This window comes from Nuphar pumila, chromosome 4 (genome assembly GCF_984573655.1).
Source record: "Nuphar pumila chromosome 4, dmNupPumi1.hap1.1, whole genome shotgun sequence".
In the NCBI taxonomy this organism is placed as follows: domain Eukaryota; kingdom Viridiplantae; phylum Streptophyta; class Magnoliopsida; order Nymphaeales; family Nymphaeaceae; genus Nuphar; species Nuphar pumila.
In genome coordinates this window covers 20,945,794-20,972,917 of record NC_143252.1, presented here as the reverse complement: position 1 = coordinate 20,972,917, position 27,124 = coordinate 20,945,794, and the positions used below count along the sequence as shown (strand labels likewise).

The 27,124-nt window shown below is 38.3% G+C and overlaps 1 protein-coding gene across 1 annotated transcript in view; it reads left to right on the top strand.

Annotated features, from left to right (window-relative positions):
* The window catches only part of NFXL2 (NF-X1-type zinc finger protein NFXL2), an 83,552-nt gene that overhangs the window by 33,215 nt on the left and 23,213 nt on the right, over positions 1-27,124 (top strand). The window contains exons 6-9 of the mRNA XM_090004900.1: positions 6,923-7,008; positions 7,109-7,271; positions 7,413-7,631; positions 7,876-8,066. Coding sequence (XP_089861026.1) covers positions 6,923-7,008; positions 7,109-7,271; positions 7,413-7,631; positions 7,876-8,066 — 659 coding nt within the window. The remainder of the gene's footprint in view (positions 1-6,922; positions 7,009-7,108; positions 7,272-7,412; positions 7,632-7,875; positions 8,067-27,124) is intronic.

The following is a 27,124-nucleotide window of genomic DNA, read 5'->3' as shown; positions in this document are numbered from 1 at the left end:
ATATATATATATATATATATATATATATATATATATAAAGTAGCTGGTAGCTGCCTGCCACTTTTTTGGTCTACCACTAGCCTACTAGGCTTTTAAAGGTTTTTCCATGTTTTCCTTAAATCTGACCATACAGATGTGTTCTACATGCCTGATTTTATAAGAATCGACTTTTGGATAATCCTATTCCGACATGCAAGTAGGCTTTTATAAAATTTTAAAATCGACGGTCTAAGATTTTCATAAATATTCCAGGCTTAAAAAATCATGTTTTTTTTTATCAAAAAACTATGATCCAAGTGTTATTTCCTAGCAAATCGACCATGCCGAACTAGTTTTATCAGTATTGTATCTTATCGTATAGTACAATACAATACGGTATATCGTAGTATCAATACAATACGATATATCGTAGTATCACCCATACGTGATACGATATGCCGCTGAATCAGAAAATGCACTGTATCGGACCGTATCATAAGATACAACTACTTTTTCACTTTTTTGTGTTGAAACTTTTCAAGTAATTTATTTTGAATTCTTTTTCACTTTTAGTGACAACTTTTTACATAAATAAGACTTTAGTAGAGTCCTGTTCATTTATTTTGCAAGCTATGTGAACAAAAAAATAAAAGTTTCTTCTTAATTTATTGTGATTAGTGAAGACAAGAAAGAAGAGAAAAGAAATATTATTATGGAAGAGCACACATTGTTCAACTCTTGTGCTTATTGTAATTAGTGAAACAAATTAATGAAGACATTATGAAACTTATTGTTTTAATTGTTCAACTCTTGTGCTTATTGTAATTAGTGAAACTAATTAATGAAGACATTATGAAACTTTTTTTGATTAATGCTTACCACTTAGAAATGGCATATTACTTTTGATTTTTTAACTTTTTAATGTTTAATTTCAGACGCTTGATATATGTAATGGATACATTGTTATAATATCAGAATTATAACTTTTATATTTGATAATTGTCACATATTTATTCATGCTCAATTGTCATAATTAAGTTTACTTAATATTGTATATTAAGTTGTTGAATGTGTTTTATTTCTCTTTGTGGTCATATTTTTTATTTTTTGTAGTTATTTTAAATTTTATTTTACTTATGTATTATGTGATTGTTATAACTTTTTTACTCAACTTTTTTCTTTTTTTTGTTATCTAATGTAACTCTTTAACAGTAAACCTTTTGTTTTGTTAGTTGTTAATTTGTTACAATATTGTTTCACATGTTATAGTAGTACATGTGTATGTTTAATCGTTCATACTACTTAAATTTGATTTCTTATTTTTCTATTTTATTCTATGTTTTTTTCTATTTTTTTGATTTTTTTATGATTTTTATGTTTTTTTATTCTTTGTGAACTTTAAAATGGGGTTTTTTCTATATCTTACGTATGATACAATACACCCGTATCACCAACCTTTCTGATATGGGTTACGATACCATAATTACAACATTGTGTCGAACACATCTGTAGGGTCAGATTTGCGAAAACAACCCAAAAACGCTCGTTCGCTCGGGGTAGGCTGGTGGTAGGCCAATATATGTATATATATGAGTAATATTTATTACAAACGTTTCTAGGTACAAATGCCTCTAGATCTCCATGGTGAAAGCTGTTTTTGTAATATACCACCCTATTTTTCGGAGTTATAGTTTCTAATTTTATTCCAAATATAATGATTTATATAAAATTCAAACCTAGTTCCATATCTATCCAAGCGTTGTGAAAGGTGCCCATAATGGGAAATATTTTCAATTATTAAATTATGACAGATTTTCTCCCCGAATTTTGATGCAAAGTAACAATATGTAATGATAGAATTTTTAAAAATATAAGAATAAAGAAATACTTAAGATTTTGAGAGGTGTAACTTAGGACCATCTACAAATTCTGAAATTTGTACCAAAACACAAGTTGTCTTTTTATTCTTCAGGAATTTGATTTTTTAACTATTTTTAATAGATTCAAACAGGGAGATATCTTAAGTAAATGGAGAATAAAAAGAAAATAATAAATAAATAATCTGTCTATCTATCTATCTATCTATATATATACTATGTCACAGGGATTCGACCAACAGGGTGCCGCATCCACATCGACGCAATGCGACTTGGGTGTTGGTGAGGGTGTGGCACCCAGTGCGGTCAAGCCGACCTTGGGTGTGGTCAACGCAACTAGAGTCATAAAGTCCAAACCTGGACAAAAAAAATGATAAAATGGGCTGGGCGAGGGATTAGGGCAAAAATTTACCCCCCGCCCGATGCCTCCCCTTCTCCTCTCCTACTTCTCTTCTCCTTCGACACTCCAACCCGAGCTCTCTACCGACTGCATCCACTGACTGCACATGCAAGGTATTCTCTCTCTCAATCTCTCTCTGGGTTCTGCGCAAGTTGGTAACCTAACCCTGCAGGGTTCTACGTTGTCGAACCCAGCCCTGCAGGGTTCTACATTGTCGAACCCAGCCCTGCAAGGTTGGTTCTGCACTGAGCAACCCAACTCTGCTGGGTTGGGTTCTGCATTGTCGAACCCAACCCTACTGGGTTGGGTTTTGTGTTGTCGAACTGAGCCCTACAGGGCTGGGTTGCTCATTGTTGAACCCAACTTTGCAGGGTTGGGTTTTGCGCTGTTGAACCCAACCCTGGGCTAGGTTCGGCTCCCAGCACCCTCGGTTGTTGAACCCAACCTTGTTAGACTGGGTTCGACTCCCAACACCCTGGGTTGTCGAACCCAACCCTTCTGATATGAATTTTATTTTAATATAATATTTTTTTTGTTTTAAGGACTAAAATGACTGATAAGGGGAAAGGACTTGTGTCATCCTCATCCCCACATGTAAGTTTTGCTGGCAGTGGTAGTGGGAGTGTTGATTCAAGTTTGTTAGCCCCATCATGTGATGATGGGGCCCCACTATGGGCACATGTGGATAAACTTGAAAAAGCTGAAGGAGGTGGTGAAAATAAGACATTTCGATGCAAGCTTTGTGAGAGAGATTTTGTTGGGTCTTACACAAGAGTTATGGTTCATTTGTTGAAGATATCAGGACAAGGCATTTCAGGATTTCAAAGAGTTGATGAGGTAATGCAAAGACAATACAAAAAAAATACAAGATGAATATGAGAAGATGAAGACAATGAGTGATTCTTGTGCAATTAGTGTACCATTTTTAAGCCACCAAGAAGATGCAAAAGAAAGAAAGAAAGGTGGATGTAGGAGGTACAGGAAGAGGAACGATACAAGCATCATTCAATACATATGGAAGAGAGGAGATAGATTGAAAAGTAGGGAGGTATTTTTATTCTAGTTCATTTTAATTTAATGTAGCTATAAATCCTTATTGGAAGGATTTAGTTACTTCTCTGGCAAATTGTAACTTGTGTGACTATGTACCTCCAAGATCAAAAAAACTGCCAACGACAATTCTTGCAAAAGAGAGGGCAAATGTTGAGAGATTGCTAGAGATTAAGAATTTTTTATGGGAACAAAATAAAGTTTTCATTGTTTTTAATGGGTGAACAGATATTCAAAGGCGTCCACTGATTAATTTCATTGCTTATTCGCTTAGTGGCCCGGTATTCTTGAAAGCAGTTGATGCATTAGTTCAATATAAAAATGCTGAGTATTTGAAGTGGTTATTTATAGAAGTAATAAAAGAAGTGGGTAATCAGAAAGTAGTGCAAATCATCACAGACAATGCTCCAGTTTGTAAAAGTGTGACATTGAGTTTAGAGACTGAGTATCCTCATATTTTTTGGACTCCCTGTATAGCACACAACTTGAATCCGACCCTCAAGAGCAGAGAAGAAGAAAATTCGTTAGCATATGCTCTATGTTCATGGATTGAGGAATTAGAAAGAAATGTCAAAAACATTAAGAATTTTGTTGTCAACCACCGTCATGCTAATGCCATATTTAATAGGCATTCTGATATGAAATTGTTGAAAGTTACTGAAACATGTTTTGCATCCATCATTGTGATGGTGAAAAAAATTAAGGAAGTCAAGAATGCTTTAGTTAACATGGTAACTGATGAAAATTAAACATTCTATTGTGCTGATGATGTTATCATGGCTTAAAAAATTAGAAAATTCATTATTGATGATGAGTTTTGGGATAAAGTCGTATATTTTCTTAAGTTTACGCAACCTATTTGAGAAATGCTGAGACAAGTTGACAAGGATGAGCTCATGCTTCACAAAGTTTATGAAATGTGGGATAATATGATTGAAAAAATACAAGTTGTAGTTTTCAAGTATGAGGGAAAAAATACTGCATTGAATGATTTAGAATTTTTTAATAATATGCATTCAATTTTAGTCAGAAGATGAGATAAGAATTTTTTAATATATACATTCAATTTTTTAATAATACTGCATTGGATGCATTGCATTTCTTGACACATTCTCTCAATCCCAAATGTTATGCAAAAAAGTGTCAAGAAGGTGGTGTTGGTCATGTTTTTAAACGCAGAGCTATCAAGGCATAGAAATATGTGTATGACAAGACTTTATCAAGAATCACATATTCTAAATCAAGTCACACAAGAGTTTGAAAAATTGTCATCTTCGAGGTTATATGAACATGCATTAATGGTGAGAGAGAAGGAGAATATAGATTATCACATGATGGTCAATATATGGATAAAAAATACCACTTCTTCAACGTCTTGCATTGAGATTGTTATCCCAACCCGCTAGTTCATCTTGTTGTGAAAGAAATTTGAGCAGATATGCTCAAATCCACAACATGAAGAGAAAAAAACTCACCATCAAACGTGCACAGGATTTAGTTTCTATTCATTTTATTCTTCGATTACTTTTACGAATGAGCGAGAAATACATGTACTAATTGCTTTCTTAGTTATTTGACTATTTCTTAGTTTTCTCATTTAAATATTCAAACATTTAACATTTTCAAATTGGGTTTGTAATGCAGATAAAGATCATCCAAATTTTTGAATGTAAACCCCAAAAAGTGTGACTTAGAGGGAGAGTATGATTTCAACATTATAAACATGGACTTATCTGAGCCTACTTTTCCTTCTTATGATGAATTTGATGATGAAACAAAAAATTATTAGGATCATTACTTCTTCGTCTTATACATTGTGTAGGATATACTTTTGGTATGTAATTATGTATTGTTTGCTTCTTTTATTAGTATACTAAAGAATTTACTTCTTTTCTGATTTACTTTTTTGATTGTTTCCATAATATATTTAGGTCGATTTAATTGTGGTGTTAGTTTTTATGATAAATAGAATTATAGATTGTTAATTTGATTTATTGCATGCATGATGAATTGATGATATGATAATTGTTTTTTATTTCATTAGTGTTACTATATATATATACCCTCCCACACCCCAACACCCAAGTTTTTTTAAAGTGCCGCACCCGCACCTATGTGACATAAAGTAGCACACAAAATAGTGATACATATATTACATCAATCTTAACACTCCCCCTCAAACTTTAGATAATGTATGAGGAGTCATCCCAAGTTTGGAAAGGAAATAACTAAAATGCAAAAGAGCACGACTCTTGGCAAACACATGCACACAAAAAAATACAGAATCCTATAGTAGCTTTTAAACCCTGATGAATATTCAAAACAATTTAAAAAATAGTTTATCTTGGAAAAAGTTGCTATTTTGCATTTAATAACAATAAAATTGTGGTTTATAAAAAATCAGTAATTTAAGAAGTATATAGAAGCTAGAAATCAATTATTGGTCTTATCAGATTAATTATTAATCATCTACTTAAGCAAACACTAGCTTTTAAAACATGTCAAGCATGAGTAATCCAAATTCAGAAGCTTTGGCTAAAATCAGCTACATAGATGGAAATTTATATGTAACATGCTTAACTGCAATTATAACCATTATAAAACTCATTTCAGAAAAATCTAACTTAAACATGGAACTATAACTAGTTACAAGAAAATAATTGATTACCACTAGAAAATAATTGTTGACCAACTAAATCCTAATTATCCAACTATAATTTCTTTTCAAAATTAATTCAAGGAAAATACCTATATGCATGGAAATGCATACTGCATATTTGCAAATCTAAATTAACAAAATTCCTAACCTCTAACTATCAAAACAATAATTAACTAGAACCAATAACTAATTACTTACCTGACACGAAGCTCCTCAGGCCGACCTGCACACTCGATCCTGAGCCCCCTCCCTCTTCTGTCTTCTCTCTTCTTTTCATAACCCCTAGATGGGTTAAGGTGGCAGGGGGGGGAGGAGGGTCGGTTGGAGGCCAAGAGAGAAATTACTTTTTCACCCATAGCCTTCTTACTTATTTACATGAAATATCTTAAGTAAATGTCCTCCATTTACTTAAACGATATTGCATGTAAATGAGCAAATACCCCCTATTTGAATCCATTTAACATATCTAAAAATTCAAATTCCCAAGAAACAAAAAGTCAACTCTAGAGTTTTAGTACAAATTTTGAAACTTTGCGAATGGGTCTAAAGTTGTGTTTCTTGAATTCTTAAGTGTTTCTTTGGTCTTATATTTTTAAAATATCTATTTTTGCATATTGTTACTTTATGTCAAAAGTCTGAGAAAAAATCTCTCATAATTTAATTATTAAAAATATATTCCTGTTATGGGCAGCTTCCACAGCAATTGGACAGATAAGGGCCTATGTTTGACTTTTATACAATATTTGGGGTAAAATCAAGACATATAACTAGGAGAACTAGGGTAGGATATTACACTTAACGTGCTTCTTGTCTATAATTATAATGTATTATGAATGCTTGGATCATGCTGATGGTGGGCTGCCACTTGCTTCATTCACATTTTCATGATTTTGCTTGCTATGGTTATATTCTACATGTGAAATAATGTTCTATGTGCACATTTCTTTCCTCCACTAGCCACATAGATGCCATTATGGAGCTTGCCCACCATGCCGACTGATCTGTGAGGAAGAGCTTCCTTGTGGCCACATATGTAAACAAAGGTTTGCTGTTGCATGCCATCAGTTTATTATGTTTAATAATAATGTCAGTTGAAATCCCTAATCTTGTCTTCTTCCTGCTTACTCATTCTTGAAAAGTTAGATGTCATGGTCCTCTGCCTGCACCCAACCCTGATTTCACATTAAAACCGAGGAGGAAAAGGCAGTTTCTTCAGACTAATAATATCCCTGGAACTCCATGTGCACCTTGTCAAGAAATTGTTTGGCGGCCTTGCTCTGGGAACCACATAGGGGCAGACAGAATGGTTGGTTGAGAATTTTATGCTAAAAAAGTATACCTTCTCAAATTAGCACGTCATCAATTTCATACATGCATTATTTATTTATTTTGATTTTTACAATTTCTTATTCGGAATTGATAAATTGTTTTTTGTTTTTGTTTCCAGATGCTCTGCTCTAGTCAAAAACCATTCTCATGTGAAAACTTATGCGGAAATCTTCTTAACTGTGGGAATCACTATTGTACCAAGCCTTGCCATGTGATACCAAGTAACTTGGATTCCCAGGCAGAGGTCAATTTTCTGAGTCAAGGAATGCATGTACCAACTAAGGACACAATGGAGGTTCTAGAACCATGCGAAGAATGCACCCTATCTTGTCAGAAGGTGTAGAAAGTGTTTCTATAATCATTCCCTCTGTTATTCCAATTCGCAGAGCTTTTATAAGATGATGGCTGTAAACTTTTTCCAAATGGTATTCATTATTTAGGTTAGGGCAGACAAGCAAAATTTTATTTGGTTGTACTCGGGGTTATTGCCACTATAGAAATTATGGTTGATAATTCTATTAGCATAAATTATTTGTGATGCTTTGTCATTTATCCTTTTGTTTCCTTTTCATACTTTTTAGGAGAGAAAGCAAAAATGTCCCCATCCTTGTCCATTACCATGTCATATTGGAGATTGCCCTCCTTGCAATGTGCTAATCAAAAGAGCCTGCCACTGTGGTGCCATGGTCCATGCTTTTGAATGTTCATACTTCAACGGTATGCCTGAAGAGGGTCAACAGAAAGTGCGCTCTTGTGGTGGGCCTTGTCACCGGTATGAAATTTGGATTTTTTCATGCTTCTCCATGCCTCTGACTTTTTTCTATTTACAATTCCTCAGCCATACTTGTCACCTTAAGAGTAACAATGTTTTTTTTTTATGGAATTATAGCAGAGACCTCAAGGGGTTGTTTATTTCATGCCCTTTCCTATGAAAGAAGCTCTCTTTCATAGGAAATAGGGCCTCTTTCTTACAAAGAGTGAAACAAACGTGTCTATGAGAAATATATGGCGGGGCCCACATGATAAATTAAAAAAAGCTGCTTTCCTGTTAAAATGGGTTCATACCTCTTCCCTTAGGAAAACAATTTCCCTCCAAAGTGGCTCTTTCAAAGGAAAGAGGCTTCCCTTGAATATGAGTGTAACAAACGACCCCCAAATGAATGACGACGAAAACATACATGATATAAAGAAAGATGTAATATCGTGTGTTTTTACACTAAGTTAGATTTAGAGATTTTAGAAAAATTGTCTAAGTGTTGTAGAAACATCCGTAAAATACTCAATAATAGGTAATGTCATTTGAATATGGGCTTGGCCCAGGTCTCTTCGACAAGACCTAAATGAGCCAATTGAAATGTGATAAAAACTTTTACTTTCGACCTTTAAAATCAAGCAAAATTTGAGCGAAATTCAAGTTATATATCATTAGATGCGTCTCAAAATTCTGAGAACGATATTTTAAAAAAGGCCCGCCTCGATGAGACCGGGTCTGGATTAGATTGGATCGGACCTGATCCGTATGATCCAAGTTAATATGGATCTGGACCCCCTCCAAGTCCCATATTAATTAGGATCTAGTCCAGTCCAAGATCTATATGGGTATGGATTTGGATCTTGGATCTGGATCCAGATCCAAATTTAGGTCCAACAAAATTAAAACTTTAAATTCAGTATAAAGGTTTAATTTAAGGAAATCTGAAGTTAAAAAGACTCTTAGAGGAATAAGACACCTTCTGAAACTTTCTGGACATTTATTAATTAATAAATAAATAAATATTAATAATTAATTAATTCTGTTTTTTTTATAGATATGGTAGTTATCAAATAAGTAGGGTCTCTAGAAGAGACCAATTTGTTAAGAGAACAAAAAGGTAAGCAAGTAAAGAAAAAAAAGGGAAAGAAGTAAAAAAGTAGAAAAGTCAACAAATTTTGAGAAGAAATAGGAAAGAGGCTGAAGATAACCCAAATGGATGCCCTAGAGGGGCATCACCCTCTAGAGGATTCCCTCTTCTATAAAAAACTCAAAAAAAAAAAGGAGAGAGAGAGAGAGAGAGAGAGAGAGAGAGAGAGAGAGAGAGAGAGAGAGAGAGAGACTTTCTTCCTCTCTGATCATCCGACACATCTCCAGTTTTTTTTCCGTCTCTCAACAAAGGTACGGATTCCTCTAACGATTTGAATGGGAGAAAACAGCCTAAGTCGAACTCATATGATGTTTTGGTGGAAAAGAAAGGGAAAAACCTGTTTTTTTATGAGTATATATTTATATACTTGTAGAAATTCATGGCTTCGAATATATATATGCATATATGGCTTAACATATATATATATATATATATATATATATATATATATATATATATATATATATATATATATATATATATATAGGTGCCGATTTGCACTCATGATGGCCGATTTTTCCTATGCACTGTATATGTATAGGTTTGGATTTTCATATACCGATTTGATATGTGTGATGATATTTTTTTCCCGTATATGCATTGAAAGAGGACAAAGACTACAATTTACATATTCTTAAAGTTCGGATCTGCCATATGTACAGGTGGACAAGTCTGGACAGACCTGTCCAACAGTACATGTGGACAGATCTTGACAGATCTGTCTGGTAGTACCGATGAACAGATCTGTTCGGATACATACATGGACAGATCTGCCTACATACATATATGCGCAGATCTGCTTGTTTTAAAACTGCCTTCAGATTTTAGCTTTAAACAATCCGCTTCCTATACTCATAGCTGTAAATTTTTTTGTCATAAATGGACTGCTCATGTTCATACACATACGTATGTGAATACATATATATGTACCTAGATCACAACTATGTTTGGGGCCAGATTTGATGTAACGCCCCAAAATTTCAAACTTTGCGAACCTTTCAAAAAACAGGCAAGAGACTGGAAGAAATCTCTTTCCTTTAGAGTTTATTTATGAAATCAGCGGAAAACTATTCTTTCGTTAATTCAGAAGGCAAACTGACAACTTTGGTCACGTTAGCTAAAAGAACCAAAACTCATAAAATTTGGGTATCCTAAGAAAAATCCGTTACAAACCCAAAGCGTCCAGGACGCGAGCTAAGAGCAGGAAGAAGAAGTCTTGAAGCCATCTTGCAATCGCGCTATCGCCCGTAGTGTACCTAATCATCACCTGTACTCATAGAATGGGTTAGTTTCGCGAAAAACTAGTAGGTGCACAAGAGAGACTACAGGAAACTGAATTAAGTATGTTTAATTCAGCATGTTATGCAGTTAAAAGCATATATCAGTTAAATAGGTAAGCAGTATAAGCGGGTAAATAATGCAAGCGAGTAAGTAGTGCAAGCGCGTAAGTAGTGCAAAGCAAGCGCAACTGTCAAAACGTAGAAAGACGATTCATTTGATCGTAAGCTATGAACTACCACGCAACAAGCTTGTTCTCGTTCCTAGAATGAGGTCTCTGCATCTGATCCAGGTCATCGTTTATCGCTCTCACTACTTCCAACAAACACTTTGTCCTGAACAATCTTTATCTATTCCCATCTCTCAAGGCCTTACGCGGCCAACTATCACCTGTTATGACTCACTTAAGGCGTCATACTTCTCAGAAAAAACCCACCCTTCCATAGAAGGTCCAAGACAGGACCACTATCTAAAATCGCTAACGATCTGATTCTCACATCTGAGTCATGCATGTAATCATGCTAAAACAGAAAGCCAAACTATAGATTTATAACTGGCTATCTCAAACAATCTCAGAAGATCATCACAGCTCACTATAACTTTTTATGGTAAGCAAAAACACAAGATCCACGTTGGATTGCTCGGTCCGAGAGATATACGACTTGACAAGGAATTACTGCCCTAGAGGGTATACCTGGTCTTGGACCATACACTTCCTCACAGGAGTTTACCATCTTTGCGGCTACCCGTTCGTGGACAGTGTACATCCTCAAAGAAATTCCACCGCTCTAGCCGGATTACCCGATCTGGGAAATGTACAACCTCACAAGGAATTACCGCCCTCGATGGTATACCTGGTCTTGGACCATACACTTCCTCACAGGAGTTCACCGTCCTTGCGGCTACCCGTTCGTGGACAGTGTACATCCTCACAGAGAATCTACCACTCTAGCTGGTTACCTGGTCTTGATCATACACGCCCTCGCAGATAATCCTTTGAAGATCAGGTCCTCAACAGATACCATACTCAGTGATACATGCATCTATACAATCGACTGCTCCGAACAATTGACCGCTCTTGGGGTCAGTAGCCACAATATAGGCACAAACACGTATATCAGCAATATGCATTGTATCACTTCACATAGTAAAACACAACATGCGTGAACATGCAGATATGGCAATCCAGCTGATTCTATAGGCGAAGAGTAACTAACTCTATTCGACAGTCAAACAAAACAACTGAATAAGACAAGCACTCATAACAATGCTCATAATACATACAATTACCATCAAATGACTCAATCCATCTGCAAGTAATTAAATTAATCGTAAGGCATAAACCATTGCATCACAAGTCATTCATAAGCAATCATACGACAACAATTATATCACAATATGTAAGCAACTTATAAGACAAACAACCACATCAATCCTAGTTGCCACCAGTTCGTAGATTACGCGCTGTATGCAATCACATCAATCATAAGAGATGCAAGCCAACAAGTGCTACGCTACAATAAGCACTAAACAGTTCGATCAAGGGGTAAAGCAAGTCACATGCTAATATGTAGCAACTGACATAATGCTATTATTATAAGCATTTAACTAGTATGAGAAGCTAGATGTTACTTAGCAAAGAACTGCGTAAGCAGTTTAACAAACTAGAGCTACGCCTCGACAGGCGGGGTACAGCTCAACGAGTAGTATACTGAACTACCGAGCAAGCAAGCAATCGACCAGTGTGAACAAACTTTATGTTTTGATATTACTGGTCTGCGGGTACGCGCAGGCAAAACGTAGAAACAACTGAGACTAGTTCGGGCGTCTGTTATTTTATGTATTTTCAATAACCCGAATAGCTTGTTGAGTCCGCTCCAAAGGGGACAACTTTAGCCGAGAGAGGATTCCCAGAGGCTGATAACCAGTGCCACGGATGCATCCAACTTCTGCAGAAGTGTTGAGTTAACTGTTGTAACCCCTTTCCCCTAACTCCAATGACTGGGGAGGCCGAATCATCTGCCCGTAGGGAGGTTGTTAACAACCTGTCCATTGGAGTTTTAGTACCGCTCTGTCCTCTCCCTTGACAGAACAACAAGAAGCGAATGAGTGCGTTAGGGGTTGTTTAACTAATGACCCATCCTATGCTGTATTCCTTTAACCACTCGAGCATCTTGCTTGCGAAGGCGAATGTGAGACCATTTATGTGATTACAGCATTGTGCATTTAACACTGTTCGAGGTCGCACGACCGTCTCATCCGATCATCGCAATACTAGCGTGTAGTGCACGACTACAAGTACTCTAGGATGAAGGAGGTGACTGTTTCACAAAAATGTAATGCTTCACAAACTATACTTTGACATTCTTTGTCTTTTGAAACAACCAGCAACTTGTACCAACATTTGGTATGTGATTATCTCGAATCTCATCCGCTATCGGGGTATTTACATGCCTCGCATGACTCGATACCAGCCTCGATAGACGGGATACGGGTTTCTTAACAGAACACCCGCTAAGAAGTTCGCTCGAACCCCCAATTCAGGATCACCCGAGATATATTGAAAAGATGAACAGAACCAGCCAATCACATCCTTGTAAATGCTTCAATTTGGGGCAGTCTTTGATGCTTTTGCGTAGCTCTCTAAATCTCAAGTCTACTATGCAGGAACTGCGTACTCGAAGAGCCAGGATCCTTACGAGGTATCCCTCTCCTTAGACGAGGATGTATCGCTCGCTCTGGACTGAACTCTTGTCGCAAGAGGGAGAGTGATAGATGTCTCTTGCATCCTCCCTGAGGATGCCTCAAACGTGTATGTAATGAGCGAAAACCTGAGCGTCATCTGCAATAGCAAAACAGTAACAACACATATGCAAAAGCAAGAGTCTGGGCGCAAAGCGCGATGACAAAGTAAAGACTGTAGGCAGGAGTGCAACGTAGAACCTTTGCGCGATACACGACGACAAAGTAAAGACTATAAGCAGGAGTGCAACGCAAAACCTTTGCGCGATGTGCGACAATAAAGTAAAGACTGTAGGTAGGAGTGCAACATAGAACCTTTGCTCTATGCGCGATGGCAAAGTAAAGACTATAAGCAGGAGTGCAACGCAAAACCTTTGCGCGATGCGCGACGACAAAGTAAAGACTGTAAGCAGGAGTGCAACGCAAAACCTTTGCGCGATGCGCGACGACAAAGTAAAGACTGACAGAAAGTAAGGGACAAGGATCGCGAATCCGCGTCCTTGAGTTAAATGCGTACTCGTATAAATATATATATTTTTATATATATATATATATATATTTATTTAATGGTCCTTTTTAGTTAATTGAACTCAATTCAATTATTCAAGTCTTCTGTGCAATCTTCCCCTACCTTTGGGAGTTGCAAGCTTGCTGGCGTCTGTGAGTGTAAGCGATGGACGACTCAGGTCGCGGAGCCCGAGCAGGATCCATCGTACGAGCTGCAAAATTGACGATCTTAGCAAGCTAACACCAAAAATAGAAGGTCAGGGGCACTGTCGCCATCCTGACGTAAGGGAAGCAGAGGCAGGGGCACCATGCCCTTGCGCACCAGCCATAAGCGCAAGAAGTAGGGGCAGGGGCTGGGGTTGCGAGCCCCTACCGACCTGCTGTCAGCGAGAAACAGGGAGGCAGGGGGCTGCACCCCTGCCTGAAGAAGACAACGAGGGAGGCTTCGCCCTGCTTGCCAAGAGAGCAAGGAGGTGAGGCCCTTCCCTGCAAGCCACTAAGGGGGAGGCTTCGTCCCTACCTGCCGAATATGCAAAGAGGGCTAGGGGACTCGGTCCTCTGCCATCTCTGGAAAAGGACAACGGCGACGACCCTGTTCCATCCTGCAAAAAGAAACAAAGATAGGGGATGAGCCCCTGTTTGCCAAGCAGAACACAGGTTGGGCTTGGCCCTCCCCTGAACAATAGAGGGAGGAAGGGGGGTCTCGGCCCCTTCTCAGCGAAACACGGAAACAGGGTGGGGATTGACCCCTTCCCTACACAATAAACAAGCAGGGAGGGGCTCGACCCCTCCCCTAACATCAAGGGACCGAGGAGGGGGCTCGACCTCTCCTCCTGCGTATTACGAAAGCAGAGGGGGGTTGAACCCTCCCCTGCATAGCACGTAGGCAGGGCTTGAACCCTTCCCCGCAACAAACAGAGGTAGGGAGGCTCGAACCCTCCCCTGCACGACAAAAAGGAGACAAGGAGGGCTCAACCCTAATTATGAAAAAAAGAAGGGACAGGGAGGGCTCGACCCTCCCTATGACCAAGAAGAGACAAGGAGGGGTCTCGACCCTCCTTGTGAACACAAAAGGGCAAGCAGGGGCCCAAAAACCCCCTGCCAGAACCCTTCTCACAGGCGGCAGGGGTTTTACCCCTGTTGACCTGTCGAAAAAGTGGCAGGGGCTAAAGCCCCTGCCGGACGGCCATTCCCTGCCGTAAAAGACCGATAGGCAGGGGCTTTTGCCCTTGTTGGTCGACGGAAGGAAAAAAGAAAAGGGGAAGAGAAGTGGCGCGTACCAGGAGGGGGTCGTCTGAGGAAGGATCGCCGGCGAGGTCGCAGAGTGGAGGCTCGAGCAGGCTGCCGACGTTAGGGCCTTTCGATGAGCCGAGAGATCGCAGCAGGGAGAGGAGTGACTGTCGCCGGCGAGGGTGGGATCCGGCGATGCTGTCGCCGGTGGCTGTGCTTGCCGACGATGGCGGTCGAGGAAAGCGACGAGAAGGAGAGAGAGACGAGAGCAGTGGGGGAAGGAGCGTACCTAGGGAGGCTGCCGGAAGGTGCTCGTCGGAAGGAGGGGGGCATCGGTGACCGTGCTTGGCAACGCAGAGAAAGGGAGTCAGTCGGGGGTGAAAGAATGCAAAGACTGAGAGACGAGAGGGGGAAGGAGGTTTCGAGAGCCTCCCCCCTTCGCCGCTGCGTGCTTTTAAAAGCACGCAGCCGACTTATCACCCGGGTCGGATCCAGGTCTGGATCCGGCCTGGATCCAAACGATTTTTTTTCTCGGGTTATTACATTTGACCCGAGCCATGTTTTCCGTAGGGTACTATGCATATATATATGTATGGGATTCCGATTTTTTTTTCTAAGATGTATATGTTGTTTTGGTATTCATCATGCTTCAAATCTAATCAAGTAGGCATGCATAGATTTAATGCACATGTGTTTGATGCTTGATATTTCACTGATTTTAATTAAAGTAAGCATGATCAGAATTTTTTACACATGCATTTTTTTTTGATGTTATCATGTACTGATTCTAATTAGGTAAGCCTACTCATGTGTTATGCCTACGCAATCTTGACCCGGTGTCTCATCTTTAGCTCAGCCGACTGCTGTCAGCTGGTCAGCTTCTCAAAAAAATATATAACGAAATACATTATGTTCCATGACTGTTTCTGAACTATCATATGACTGATTATTGGACTGCTATATGACTATTTTTCGGACTATCATATGACTGTTTATTGGACCGTTATATGACTGTTCTTTGGACTGTTATGTGATTGGTTTTCGAGCTGTTTACATAACTGTTTATACGAGACTGTTATGCTTTATTAGGTGTAACTGAAATGCATATTGAATATAACTGTTCATGTTTATTAAGTGTTGCTGAAATGCATATTGCATGTAACTGTTCATGTTTATGAAGTGTCGCTGAAATGCATATTGCATATAACTATTCATGTTTATTAAGTCTCGCTGAAACACATAGTGCATATAACTGTTCATGTTTAGTGTCACAGAAAAAGTATGTTAGATATGTTAAGTCTTAATAGAAAGCATATTATATGCGATTGGTACATGCTTTATAAGGTGTCGCTAACATACCTATTTATGTGACTGTTCTGCACAGTTTTACGGGACTGTTATGCTTTATAGAATGTTACTAAAATACATGTTATGTGAATGAATATGCATGCTTTTATAGGTCAGTCACGCTTTATGAAATGTTACTAAAATACATGTTATGTGACTGATTATGCATGCTTCTACGTGACTGTTCATGCGTTATATTATGTCACCAAAAATACATGTTTTAATCTTGTAAAGAGTCATCTCATACATCACTGTTATATGCAGAAAATAACTGCGACTGCATATGGTAATCATCTGGGCTATGATTGTTTTGTCTAAACCTAGCCGATTGCCAATAGAGTCTTAGTGCTGTTCTGTGTGTGGGGTAGCATAGCCTCGGGATTGGTAGTCATGTTTTGTATCCCGGCATGCCCGAATTTGGCAAAAACATGGTTGTTTATGTATGCTTATAAAATTTAATATTATGTTGGCATAAATATGCATGATATGAACACGTAAATTCTGCAGTTATATGATCATGTGCATGTTATACATGAGATAAATCATGAAAACAAAATGGATGTTGTAAGCATGTGTTCATATGCATATGTAAATTGTTTTGCCTATACATTCATATGGTGTGTGAATGAATGTGCATTTGGGGACATGTTGAATTATTGTGTGGTTACATGTTCAGTATGGTTTTTGCATGAGATGCATCCGTGGTCTGATGTGAATCACTGTAGGCTATGTGGGTCACGGGCAGGTGTTGCTATAAGTCTTGATGAATGCATCTCAAAAATTCATATGAAATCTATTGAATTTCTGAATTAATTACACTGTTAAGTTTTATAACGGGTCAAGGTCCCGTGTTGTGTTTTGCATGATGATTTGCAAAACAAAGTTTTTAAAAAGAATGTCTTTTGATAAAAAGATAAAAGAGATAAAATAGTGTAATTAATGTTTTTCTTTCTTGATATCTCTTCCACAGTGTGGGAATCCTGGATGACAGTTTTGGGGAACCGTGAAGATACTAAAACTCTGTGTGCGATTGTGACCCTGAACTCAATATGGTGGTTCACCTTCTGGCCACAATTTTAGGAAGTTTTCAACTACTTTGCCTGAGGGTAGTGTTTTAGGCACAATTGTTGTTATTGGTATACCAAGAAAGTGGCATAAGTGGATGTTGATTTCCCTGGTGTCTCGATATTAGATGTTGATTTCTAATGTTCCGATGGATGGTGTTGATTTCTGATATCGGTCGAGGAACAAGAGTGAAACCCCGTACTAAAATACAAATTATGTGTTAAACTATATTTGAGAACCTATCTTGAACTTCAGGAATTTGTTGTGCCCGTTTTGAGTATCCACGAGTTTTAATGAAAAGTGAAATTAAATGTGTGTGCATTTAATAGGGACATGCATGCAAAAGAAAACTCTGATAATAACTTAATAAGTTATTTATGTATGGGCATTGGTGTCATGGGCCTATTTCCTTCAATAGGCCAGTGCAGCGCGACGGTCCTTCCTCACCGCCGCAAGCCTACTTGCCGCTCGCTTGCTATTGAGATTAGTGCTTGTTATTTGTTAGCAGTAATTATTGTTTATATCCAAATTAAATGGATTGGGTTTTGGGTTATGGTTGTACATTTGTATTTCATTTATTTTGGGTCTGGGTTCAATGTATTTAACCCGACCCAATCATCCTTTATATAAAAGAAATAGGGCACAACTCCTAACGTGAGTTGAAGACTTCCCTTTTGCTGCAGTAGCCTCCTCTCTTTCCTTCTCTCATCCTCGCTTTTTGTGCTGATAAATCTAGTGGAGTTTTTCTTACATGGTATCAGAGCAAGGCAAAAACTCTGATCATGGTTTCTGTGCAGTGAACCGATTCCAAAAGGTATGTATTGTGAGATCAACTCTTGTCAGGTATGTCTCTTCTTCCTACTTCTATTCTCCTACTTTCTTCTTCTCTTCGAGGAGTCTCCTTCCTTTGCCTGTCATCCAATCTAGTTCTTTTCAGTCTTCTTATCCGACCAGGACATATCTGATCTGGTTCTCTATGTAAAAAAAAAAAATCTGTCGTGCCCTAAATCTGGTCGCTAGATATGTTCTTGTTTGTCGTACCTTGATCAGATTATCAGATCAAAAGCCTGCATCTAAGGAGGGAATCTAGTTTCGGATCTGATTTTGTCTAGGCGTGAATCTTGTTGACAGACCTGAAATCAGATCTGAAATATGTCTTCTGCCTATTCCAACCTCAAATCGATTCTAGCGTAAAATCTATTCCTTTTACTGCTGCATCAGTTCTGTCCAGATCTGAAACTAGGATCAGATCTGACGTTCTTCTTTCTGGATCTCCTTTCTTCCTTGTCTTAGTCTGGTCTGAAATTATATCAAACCTGATGTTGCTTCTTTTTGAAATTATACCAGTATGGAACTTTTTTTCTTGAGCGTTTGGCAGCAGTCAAAGGTCGAATCTGACCTGATTGATTGAAACGACAACAAAAAAATCCGATTGCTACCCACATTCAATTGCATTATCTTGACCTTTTTCCTTTTATTCTCAGTCCCGATTTCATTCTCATTGATTCTCCTGTCTTGTCATCCAGTTTTTTAGGTCAACTTATTTCTAAAAAACTGAATAATACCAACTATTTGACCTGGAAGAGGCAGATATTGCCTTTTATCAAGAGCCTTGATCTCTATGGACACCTAGATGAAACGATTTCTGCGCCAACAGAATTTGTCGTGCAGGAAGTTAAGGATGATAAAGGGGAGGCTTCTAACAGGTTTATTCAAAATCATGATTTTACAACTTGGAGAAAGAGAGATCAAACAATCGTCGCTTACATTACCTCTACTCTTTCATAAGAGGTTATTGTAGACATTCCAGATGAGTGCTCAATGATAGAATTGTGGGAACAACTTGCAAAGACCTATTCGCAAGTTTCAAAAGCAAGAGTTTTGCATCTAAAGAGGGAGTTCCAACTCCTAAATAAGGAAAATATGACTGTCACATAATATATGAACAGAGTGAAGACCATCACTGATCAGTTGGCTATGGTGGGTTGTGTGGTCTCTGATAAGGACAAAGTACAACAGACACTAAACAGGCTTAGATCAGATTATCATATGTTGGTAACATCCCTCTTGTGCCTTCCTTCACTTCCTAACTTTGAAGAACTTCAGGCAAAATTGCTACAATATGAGATTACCATCAAAGGAGAAGATGTAGGTCACAATTCAGGAAGCCAAGAAGTATTAGTTACAGGAATGCATTTAGGGAGAGGACGTGGAAGTTTTCGAGGAGGACGTGGACAAATGAGAAATAATCAAGGGGGGCTTGGACTGTTGCCCATGCTTAACACACCGCTAGGCTTATTTTTGGGAAACCAGAATTTCAAAATTGTCCCAACATGTTACCTATGCAATAAAAAAGGACATATTAAGGCGAATTGTTGGCACAACCCGTAAAACAAAGGGAAAATGAATGACACAAGGTCGTCAAGTAAGGGAAAAGCTGGAGAAAATCCGAGGGATGAGGAAAACGTCAAAAACCTTTTAATATCCACTTTGTCGGGATTGAATTTCAAACAAAATGACCAGGGAACTTGGTACATTGATTCTGGAGTTGCTGCCCATGTGACGGGTGATATTGGTAAGATTTTGAAACCTATTCCTTATCATGGAAAAGCAAGTATTAAAACTAGAGATGGAGCTCTCCATCCAATATCTTACACTGGAAATGTGAACATTCCCCTTTCTGATGGTTCCTTAAAATTGTCCAATGTTTTTCATTCTCCTAATATTGTCAAAAATATTATTTTTGTCTCTAAACTTGTTGATGACACTCATTCTTGCGTTGAATTTACTCCTTCTGTCTGTGTCAAGGATCCACTCACGAAGAAGACACTCATTGAGGGAGAGCGAAAGAGAAACATGTATGTCCTCAAAGGGGTTTCTTTGCCTGTTCAAGGGGTTGCGTTGGAATCGTCTCTTAATCAGCCAGTAAAATTAGAGTAGTCTAAGGATTGTTTGAGTTTGTCTTCATGTAATAAGCCAGGTATTTGTCATCGTCGTTTGGGTCATTGTAATAACTCCTTTCTTGAGAAACTTGTGTCAAGTGGTTTTATTTCAAACTCAAGTCAATATGACAAGACTGATGGTCCTCTTTGTTCGAGTTGTCAACTGTGTAAGAGTCATGTACTTTTGTTTAATTCAATAAATGAAATAACTTCTTTTCCCTTTGAACTTGTTTATTCTGATGTTTGGGGACCTGCTCCACAAGCCTCTTTGTCTGCTAGTCGTTATTATGTCACATTTATCGACAATTATTCCAGTTATACTTGGATTTATTTTATGAAATATAAATCGGAAGTGTTTAAATTCTTTCGTGTGTTTCATGCTCTTGTTCTAAATCAATTCTCGACTACCATCCAACATTTTCAGTGCGATGGAGGAGGAGAATATCTATCGAAAGAATTTACTGAATTTCTCCAAAATAATGGGATAAGGCGTAGAATATCTTGTCCGCACACGCCACAACAAAATGGAGTGGCAGAAAGAAAACATTGTCATATTGTTGAAAGTGTCCTAAGTATGCTATATGATACCTATATTTCTTTAAATCTTTGGATAGAAGCCTTCCACTTTGCAGTTTATGTAATAAATCGCTTACCAACGAGGTTGTTGGATAATTTGTCTCCTTATTTTGTATTGTTTGGTACTCAGCCTGATTACAATGAATTACGAGTGTTTGGATGTGTATGCTATGTTCACATTGATAGTTCTCAACGTAACAAGTTCTAGGATAAAGCTTGTAGATGCAGATTTGTTGGGTATGCAGATGAACATAAAGCTATGTCACACAGACTCTTCTAACAGGGCACCGCACCCGCGTCGCACCCGCACCCAGGCAGGTGCGACACTTGGACACAACTTTCTTTGTGTTAGGTGAAATCAACCACATTGAGGTCCATTTCTATCCAAAAGTAGATTCAGTTAACCCTAATCAAGTCCATTTTTATCTATATAAATACATAAATGTGCAGACATACCCAGTGTTTAATTAAAACTGTTAAAAATTATATATATACATATACCCTCCTCGCACCCTCGCACCCAAGTTTTTTTAAAGTGCCGCATCGCCGCATCCGCACCTATGTGACATAGACATAAAGGATATCGATGATATGATCCCGACACTCACCTCATTAAAATCTCACGAAATGTCATGTTTGATGAGAACAATGTTTAGGACTTGAACAGAGGAAGTGAGAATATCAGAGAAGTAGAAAGCTATCAGCCGTGGCTTGCAAATGAATTGTTTGATCAGTTGGAGGTGCATGATCCTTCACTATGCCGTACAATGACATATGAGTCCATGGAAGCCAATACAAAACCTCGTGGGAACGTGTTGATGGATGCTCAAGAATCCATCATGCCCTCTATCACAGAGGAGCCTCAGACATCTGTCCCGTCTTGTCCAAATGACAGAAGATTTAAAGGAGCAGTATATGTCAAGCAGAATATGAGACACACTCTTCACATAACTGAGCAGGTCAGATGTTCAGAGATAATCAAACATCCTATTGAAAGATGGGTAAGCTACTAGAACTTCTCGACAGAGTTGCAGTTATTTATTGCGCAGGTTGAAAAACAAGATGAACCCATCAACTTTTCCCAAGCCTCTCTGTCATCAAAATGGGTTGATGTTGTGAATGAAGAAATGGGAGCTTTGCATGAATGTGGGACTTGGAAAATAGTTCCTAGACCTCCAGATAAGAATGTTGTAGGGTCCAAGTGGGTATACAAGATCAAGTACAAGCCTGACAGATCCATTGAAAGATATAAGGCAAGACTTGTTGCTAAAGGCTTTATGCAAGCGTATGGAGAAGACTATGACGAGACTTTCAGTCTTGTTGTGAAAATGGGGACCATTCGACTTGTGTTGTCTTTGGCGGTTCAATATGGATGACCTCTCAGCCAGCTTGATGTCAAGAATGCATTTCTACATGAAAATCTAGAGGAGGAAGTCTATATGGAGTAACCTCTTGGTTATATAGAAAATAATCCTGAAACACATGTTTGCAAGTTACGACGAGCTATTTATGGCCTGAAACAAACATCCCGTTCATGGTTTGACAACTTTTCATTGAAAGTTCAACATGGATTTGTTCGTTCTCAGCTCGATCATTCGTTGTTTATTTTTCGGGAACAACAGGCCAGTACTTTACTCCTTATATACGTGGATGATATCATCATTACAGGGAGTTCTCATGAACATATAGAGGCCACAAAGACCTTGTTGAGTCAAAAATTTAAAATGAAAGACTTGGGCGTTCTACGATATTTCCTGGGGGTTGAGGTAGATCGACAAAATACTAGCCTCTTGTTGACTCAACATAAATATACTTTGAATCTTTTGGAGAAGTCAGGTATGAAAAACTGCAAGCCACTAAATACTCCCGGCGTGTTGAATCATAAACTCAGTGCTCAAGATGGGGAGACACATGAAGATCCAAAGCAATATCGTCGTTTAGTGGGAATGCTTCAGTATCTTACTTTTACAAGACCGGATATTGTATATTGGAGTAAATCAAGTCTCTCAATTCATGCATGATCCGCATACAGAACATATGAATGCTGTCAAAAGAATTCTTCAGTATTTAAAGAGTACTCTTGGAGATGGACTTGTTTATCATCAATCAAAGACAAAGGGAGAACACAGATAACAAGAAGTGTATACAAATGCAGATTGGGCAGGAGATCCAGATGATAGAAAGTCAGTTTTCGGATATTGTGTATTCGTTAATGGAAACTTAATAGCATTGAGTAGTCAGAAGCAACATGCTGTTGCACATTCCGGCACAGAGGCTGAGTATTGATCCATGGGAGCTGCTACTGCTGAAGTTACATGGTTAAGGCATCTATTAGCTGAGATAGGAGAAAAAGTGAAGGCTGCCACCCTTTTCTGTGATAATCAAAGTGCCATTCAGATTACCTTCAACCCTATCCATCATAGTCGAACGAAACACATAGAGATTGATCAACATTTCATTCGACAAAAGGTAGAAGACAAAGAGATTATCTCAGCTTACGTGCCGACAGGAGATCAAGTGGCTGACTTATTCACCAAGGGACTTACAAGTGCACATTTTTGGTATCTAAAAGGCAAGTTGTCCATGGTGCTAGACCATGCACAACTTGAGGGAGGGTATTGAGATTAGTGCTTGTTATTTGTTAGCAGTAATTATTGTTTATATCCAAATTAAATGGATTGGGTTTTGGGTTATAGTTATACATTTGTATTTCATTTATTTCGGGTCTGGGTCCAATGTATTTAACCCGACCCAGTCATCTTTTATATAAAAGAAATAGGGCACAACTCCTAACGTGAGTTGAAGACGTCCCTTTTGCTGCAGTAGCCTCCTCTCTTTCCTTCTCTCATTCTCGCTTTCTGTGCTGATAAATCTAGTGGAGTTTTTCTTACACTTGCCCGTCGCGAAAGCTTGCAATTAGAGTGCAAGAGAGCAAGAGAGAATAGAGGGAGAAGAATTGCAATCACAAGAAGCAATCACAACGAGGGTGAACAAAAGAAAGCTCAACGCATTTGATTCATTCACAATTTTGCCTGCATGCACATTACAGTTCAAGTATACAGGCTGCCCCTTCGGGGTATTAATGAAAAGACACTGTCATTCAACTCTTGTTTTATTAAGAGTTTTATTTAAACACATGCTCATTAATGGCATGTTGTAATTTTAACATACCATGTAATGGGTATTTTAGTACCCTAAATATTGTTCCTGTGTATACTTAATGAGAAAAGCAAGCCACCGAATACCGTATTGGGTTTTCGGCAGCCACCGACGCCTCTCTCCCTCTCTACTCCTCTTTCTCTTGTGATTGACGGTGGAATACCATTTTCTTACATGGTATCAGAGCGTCAGATCCTTCATTGAAGATCGTGACCTCCTAGAGCATTCAGTCCAACCCCTTTGTTCTCTTATAAGGTATTTTTCTTCTCTTTTTTTCCCTTCTTTCACTGTTTCTTCTTATAAGGCATTCAATCCAATTCGATTTCTTCTTCTTCTGTGTGTTTCTTCTCTCACCTTTTTCTTTTATCTTTCATCATGCTACATTTTTTTACAAAACTCTTCTTCTGTGTTTATCTTTCTCCTGTGTGTTTTCTTCTTTCACTGTTTTCTTCTTCTATGTGTATCTTTCTCCTGTTTTCATCCTGCTGCACTGATTTCAACCCCTTCAAAACTCTTACCTAACCACGCAATATCAAAATCCATATTTGCGTGATTTCCTCTCTCCCATATTGACATCAGTGCAGAATCTGACTTGCTGTTCTACTTTGACATTTTCCCCTTTATCTCTATTCTACTTTGACATTAATTGAACTCCACTTTATCTCTATTCTACTTTGACATTTTCCCCTTTTAGAAAGAAGACACGTTAAAGAAAACACGTCATTTTCATATTAACGTGTTTTCTTACTGATTGAATATTTATTTTTTCTCAGAGCAGTTTTTTTCTTTACTGCATATTCTGCCTCGGGTCTGCAAGTTCAAAAAAAAAAAAGGCAGCCGAGTTCTCTGAAATTCATTGTTTTAAATTTTTATTTTGTTTACTCTAAAGTGACTTCTCTTTCCGGTCTCTTAATCCTTCTCGTTTTTTTTTTGCTCCCCATTAACTATGGATTCATTCTCTTCTTCGCAATCTAGCCTTTCTTTCAACTTTCTCAGTCAGCTTGTGTCTGAGAAGCTGAACAATTCTAATTTTCTAACCTGGAAAAGACAAATCATCCCATTCATAAGGAGTCAGGATCTTTCTGGACATCTGGATGGCTCTGTTCCTGTTCCTCCAGAGATCATATCACAAGAAGACAAGAATGAGGAGGGTGACACTTCAATTACCTTTGTTAGAAATCCAGAGTATGTATCTTGGATGAAGCGAGATCAGGCTTTGGTTGCCTACATCACTTCCACTCTGTCACAGGAGGTGCTTGTGGCAATCCCAGATGACTGCTCAACTATGCAATTGTGGCATCGTCTTGTTCAGACATATTCTCAAGTTTCTCAGGCTAGAATTTTATTTTTAAAGAAAGAGTTTCAAATGCTAAGTAAAGACTCCATGACTATCATAGAGTACTTAAGTTAGCCATCGTGGGTTGTGCGGTCAGTGACAAAGATATGGTGCAACAGACTTTGAGTGGGTTGCCAGAATTACCTACATTTGAAGACCTTTGTGCTAAACTCTTACAATATGAGATGACCCTGAAAGGATTCTCCAAAGGTATTCACAATCCCATTGGAGCACACGATGTTCTTGCCACAGGAGTTACCTATGGTCGAGGACGTGGCCTGTATGTATTTCGTGAGAGGGGAGGTCAAGAGAAGAATGGACAAGGAGCCCATGGAATATTACCTACTCTCAGTATGCCTCCTAATTTGCAAAGGCAAAGAGCAATACCTACTTGCTTTCTCTGCAACAAAAGGGGGCACATCAAGGCAAATTGCTGGTATAACCCGCAAAATAGAGGAAAACAATTGGAGATAAGAAAGGACACATAGATATTGAAGAATACTGGAGAAGTCAAAGAGTTGTTATTATCTGCCTTGGCTGAATTAAATATCAAACAAAATGATCAAGGTACTTGGTATGTTGATTCTGGTGCAGCCACTCATGTCACTGGTGATGCTGGTAAGCTCTTAAATCTTGTTTCTTATGTTGGTAGAAATAGTAGTCACTGGAGTTGGGTCTCATCACCATATTTCGCACATTGAAAATTTTGTAATCCCTATGTCCAACTCTTCCCTTGCTCTTTCAAATGTCATTCATGCTCCTAATATCAAGAAAAATATCGTTCCAATCTCTAAGCTTGTCGATGACATTAATGCTTCAGTTGAATTTACTAATTTTTCTATTCATGTTAAGGACCTTCACACGAGGGAAACGTTCGCTGAAGGAAAACGACAAGGGAATATGTACGTGTTTCAAGAGAATCCTTCATCTCGTGTTCAATATGTTGATTCTACCTTGAAGCTCAAATCATTGTCATCATCTTCAGTTCCTCCTGAGAGTTTTCTTAATATTTCTGAATGTATTGAGTCACATCTTTGGCATGGTCGTCTAGGTCATTGTAGTAGTCGTTTTATTGATAAGCTTGTTTCAAGCAGTATCATTCCCAAGTCAAGTTTGAATTTAAGTGTCGATAATAAAAAATGTTCTAGTTGTCTTCAGTATAAGAGTCATGTTCTTCCATTTCATTCCATTAATAAAAAACTTCAAGACCATTTGAAATCATATGTTCTGATGTTTGGGGTCCGGCTCCAGTTTCTTCCATGTCTTGCACTAAATATTATCTCATTTTTTTTATAGCTATTCTCGATATACATGGATCTTCTTTATGAAAAGTAAATCTGAAACCTTCAAATTGTTTCAGAATTTTCATTCCTTTGTCCAAAATAAATTCGGTGAGAATATTACTTGTTTCCAATGTGATGGAGGGGGTGAATTCTCTTCAAATGACTTTATTAATTTCCTCCAGACAAATGGAATAAGTAGGCAGGTGTCTTGCCCTCATACCCTTCAACAGAATGGGATTGCTGAACGGAAGCATCATCATATCGTCGAAAGTGCAATGAGCATGATGCATGATAGTAATCTTCCAGTTAACTTCTGGGCAGAGGCTTTTCATACAACAGACTATGTCATAAATCGTTTGCCCATGAATATCTTGGAAAACAAATCACCTTATTTCTCTTTGCATAGTGTGCATCCAAATTATCATGATTTGCGTGTATTCGAGTGTGTATGTTATGTTCATGTT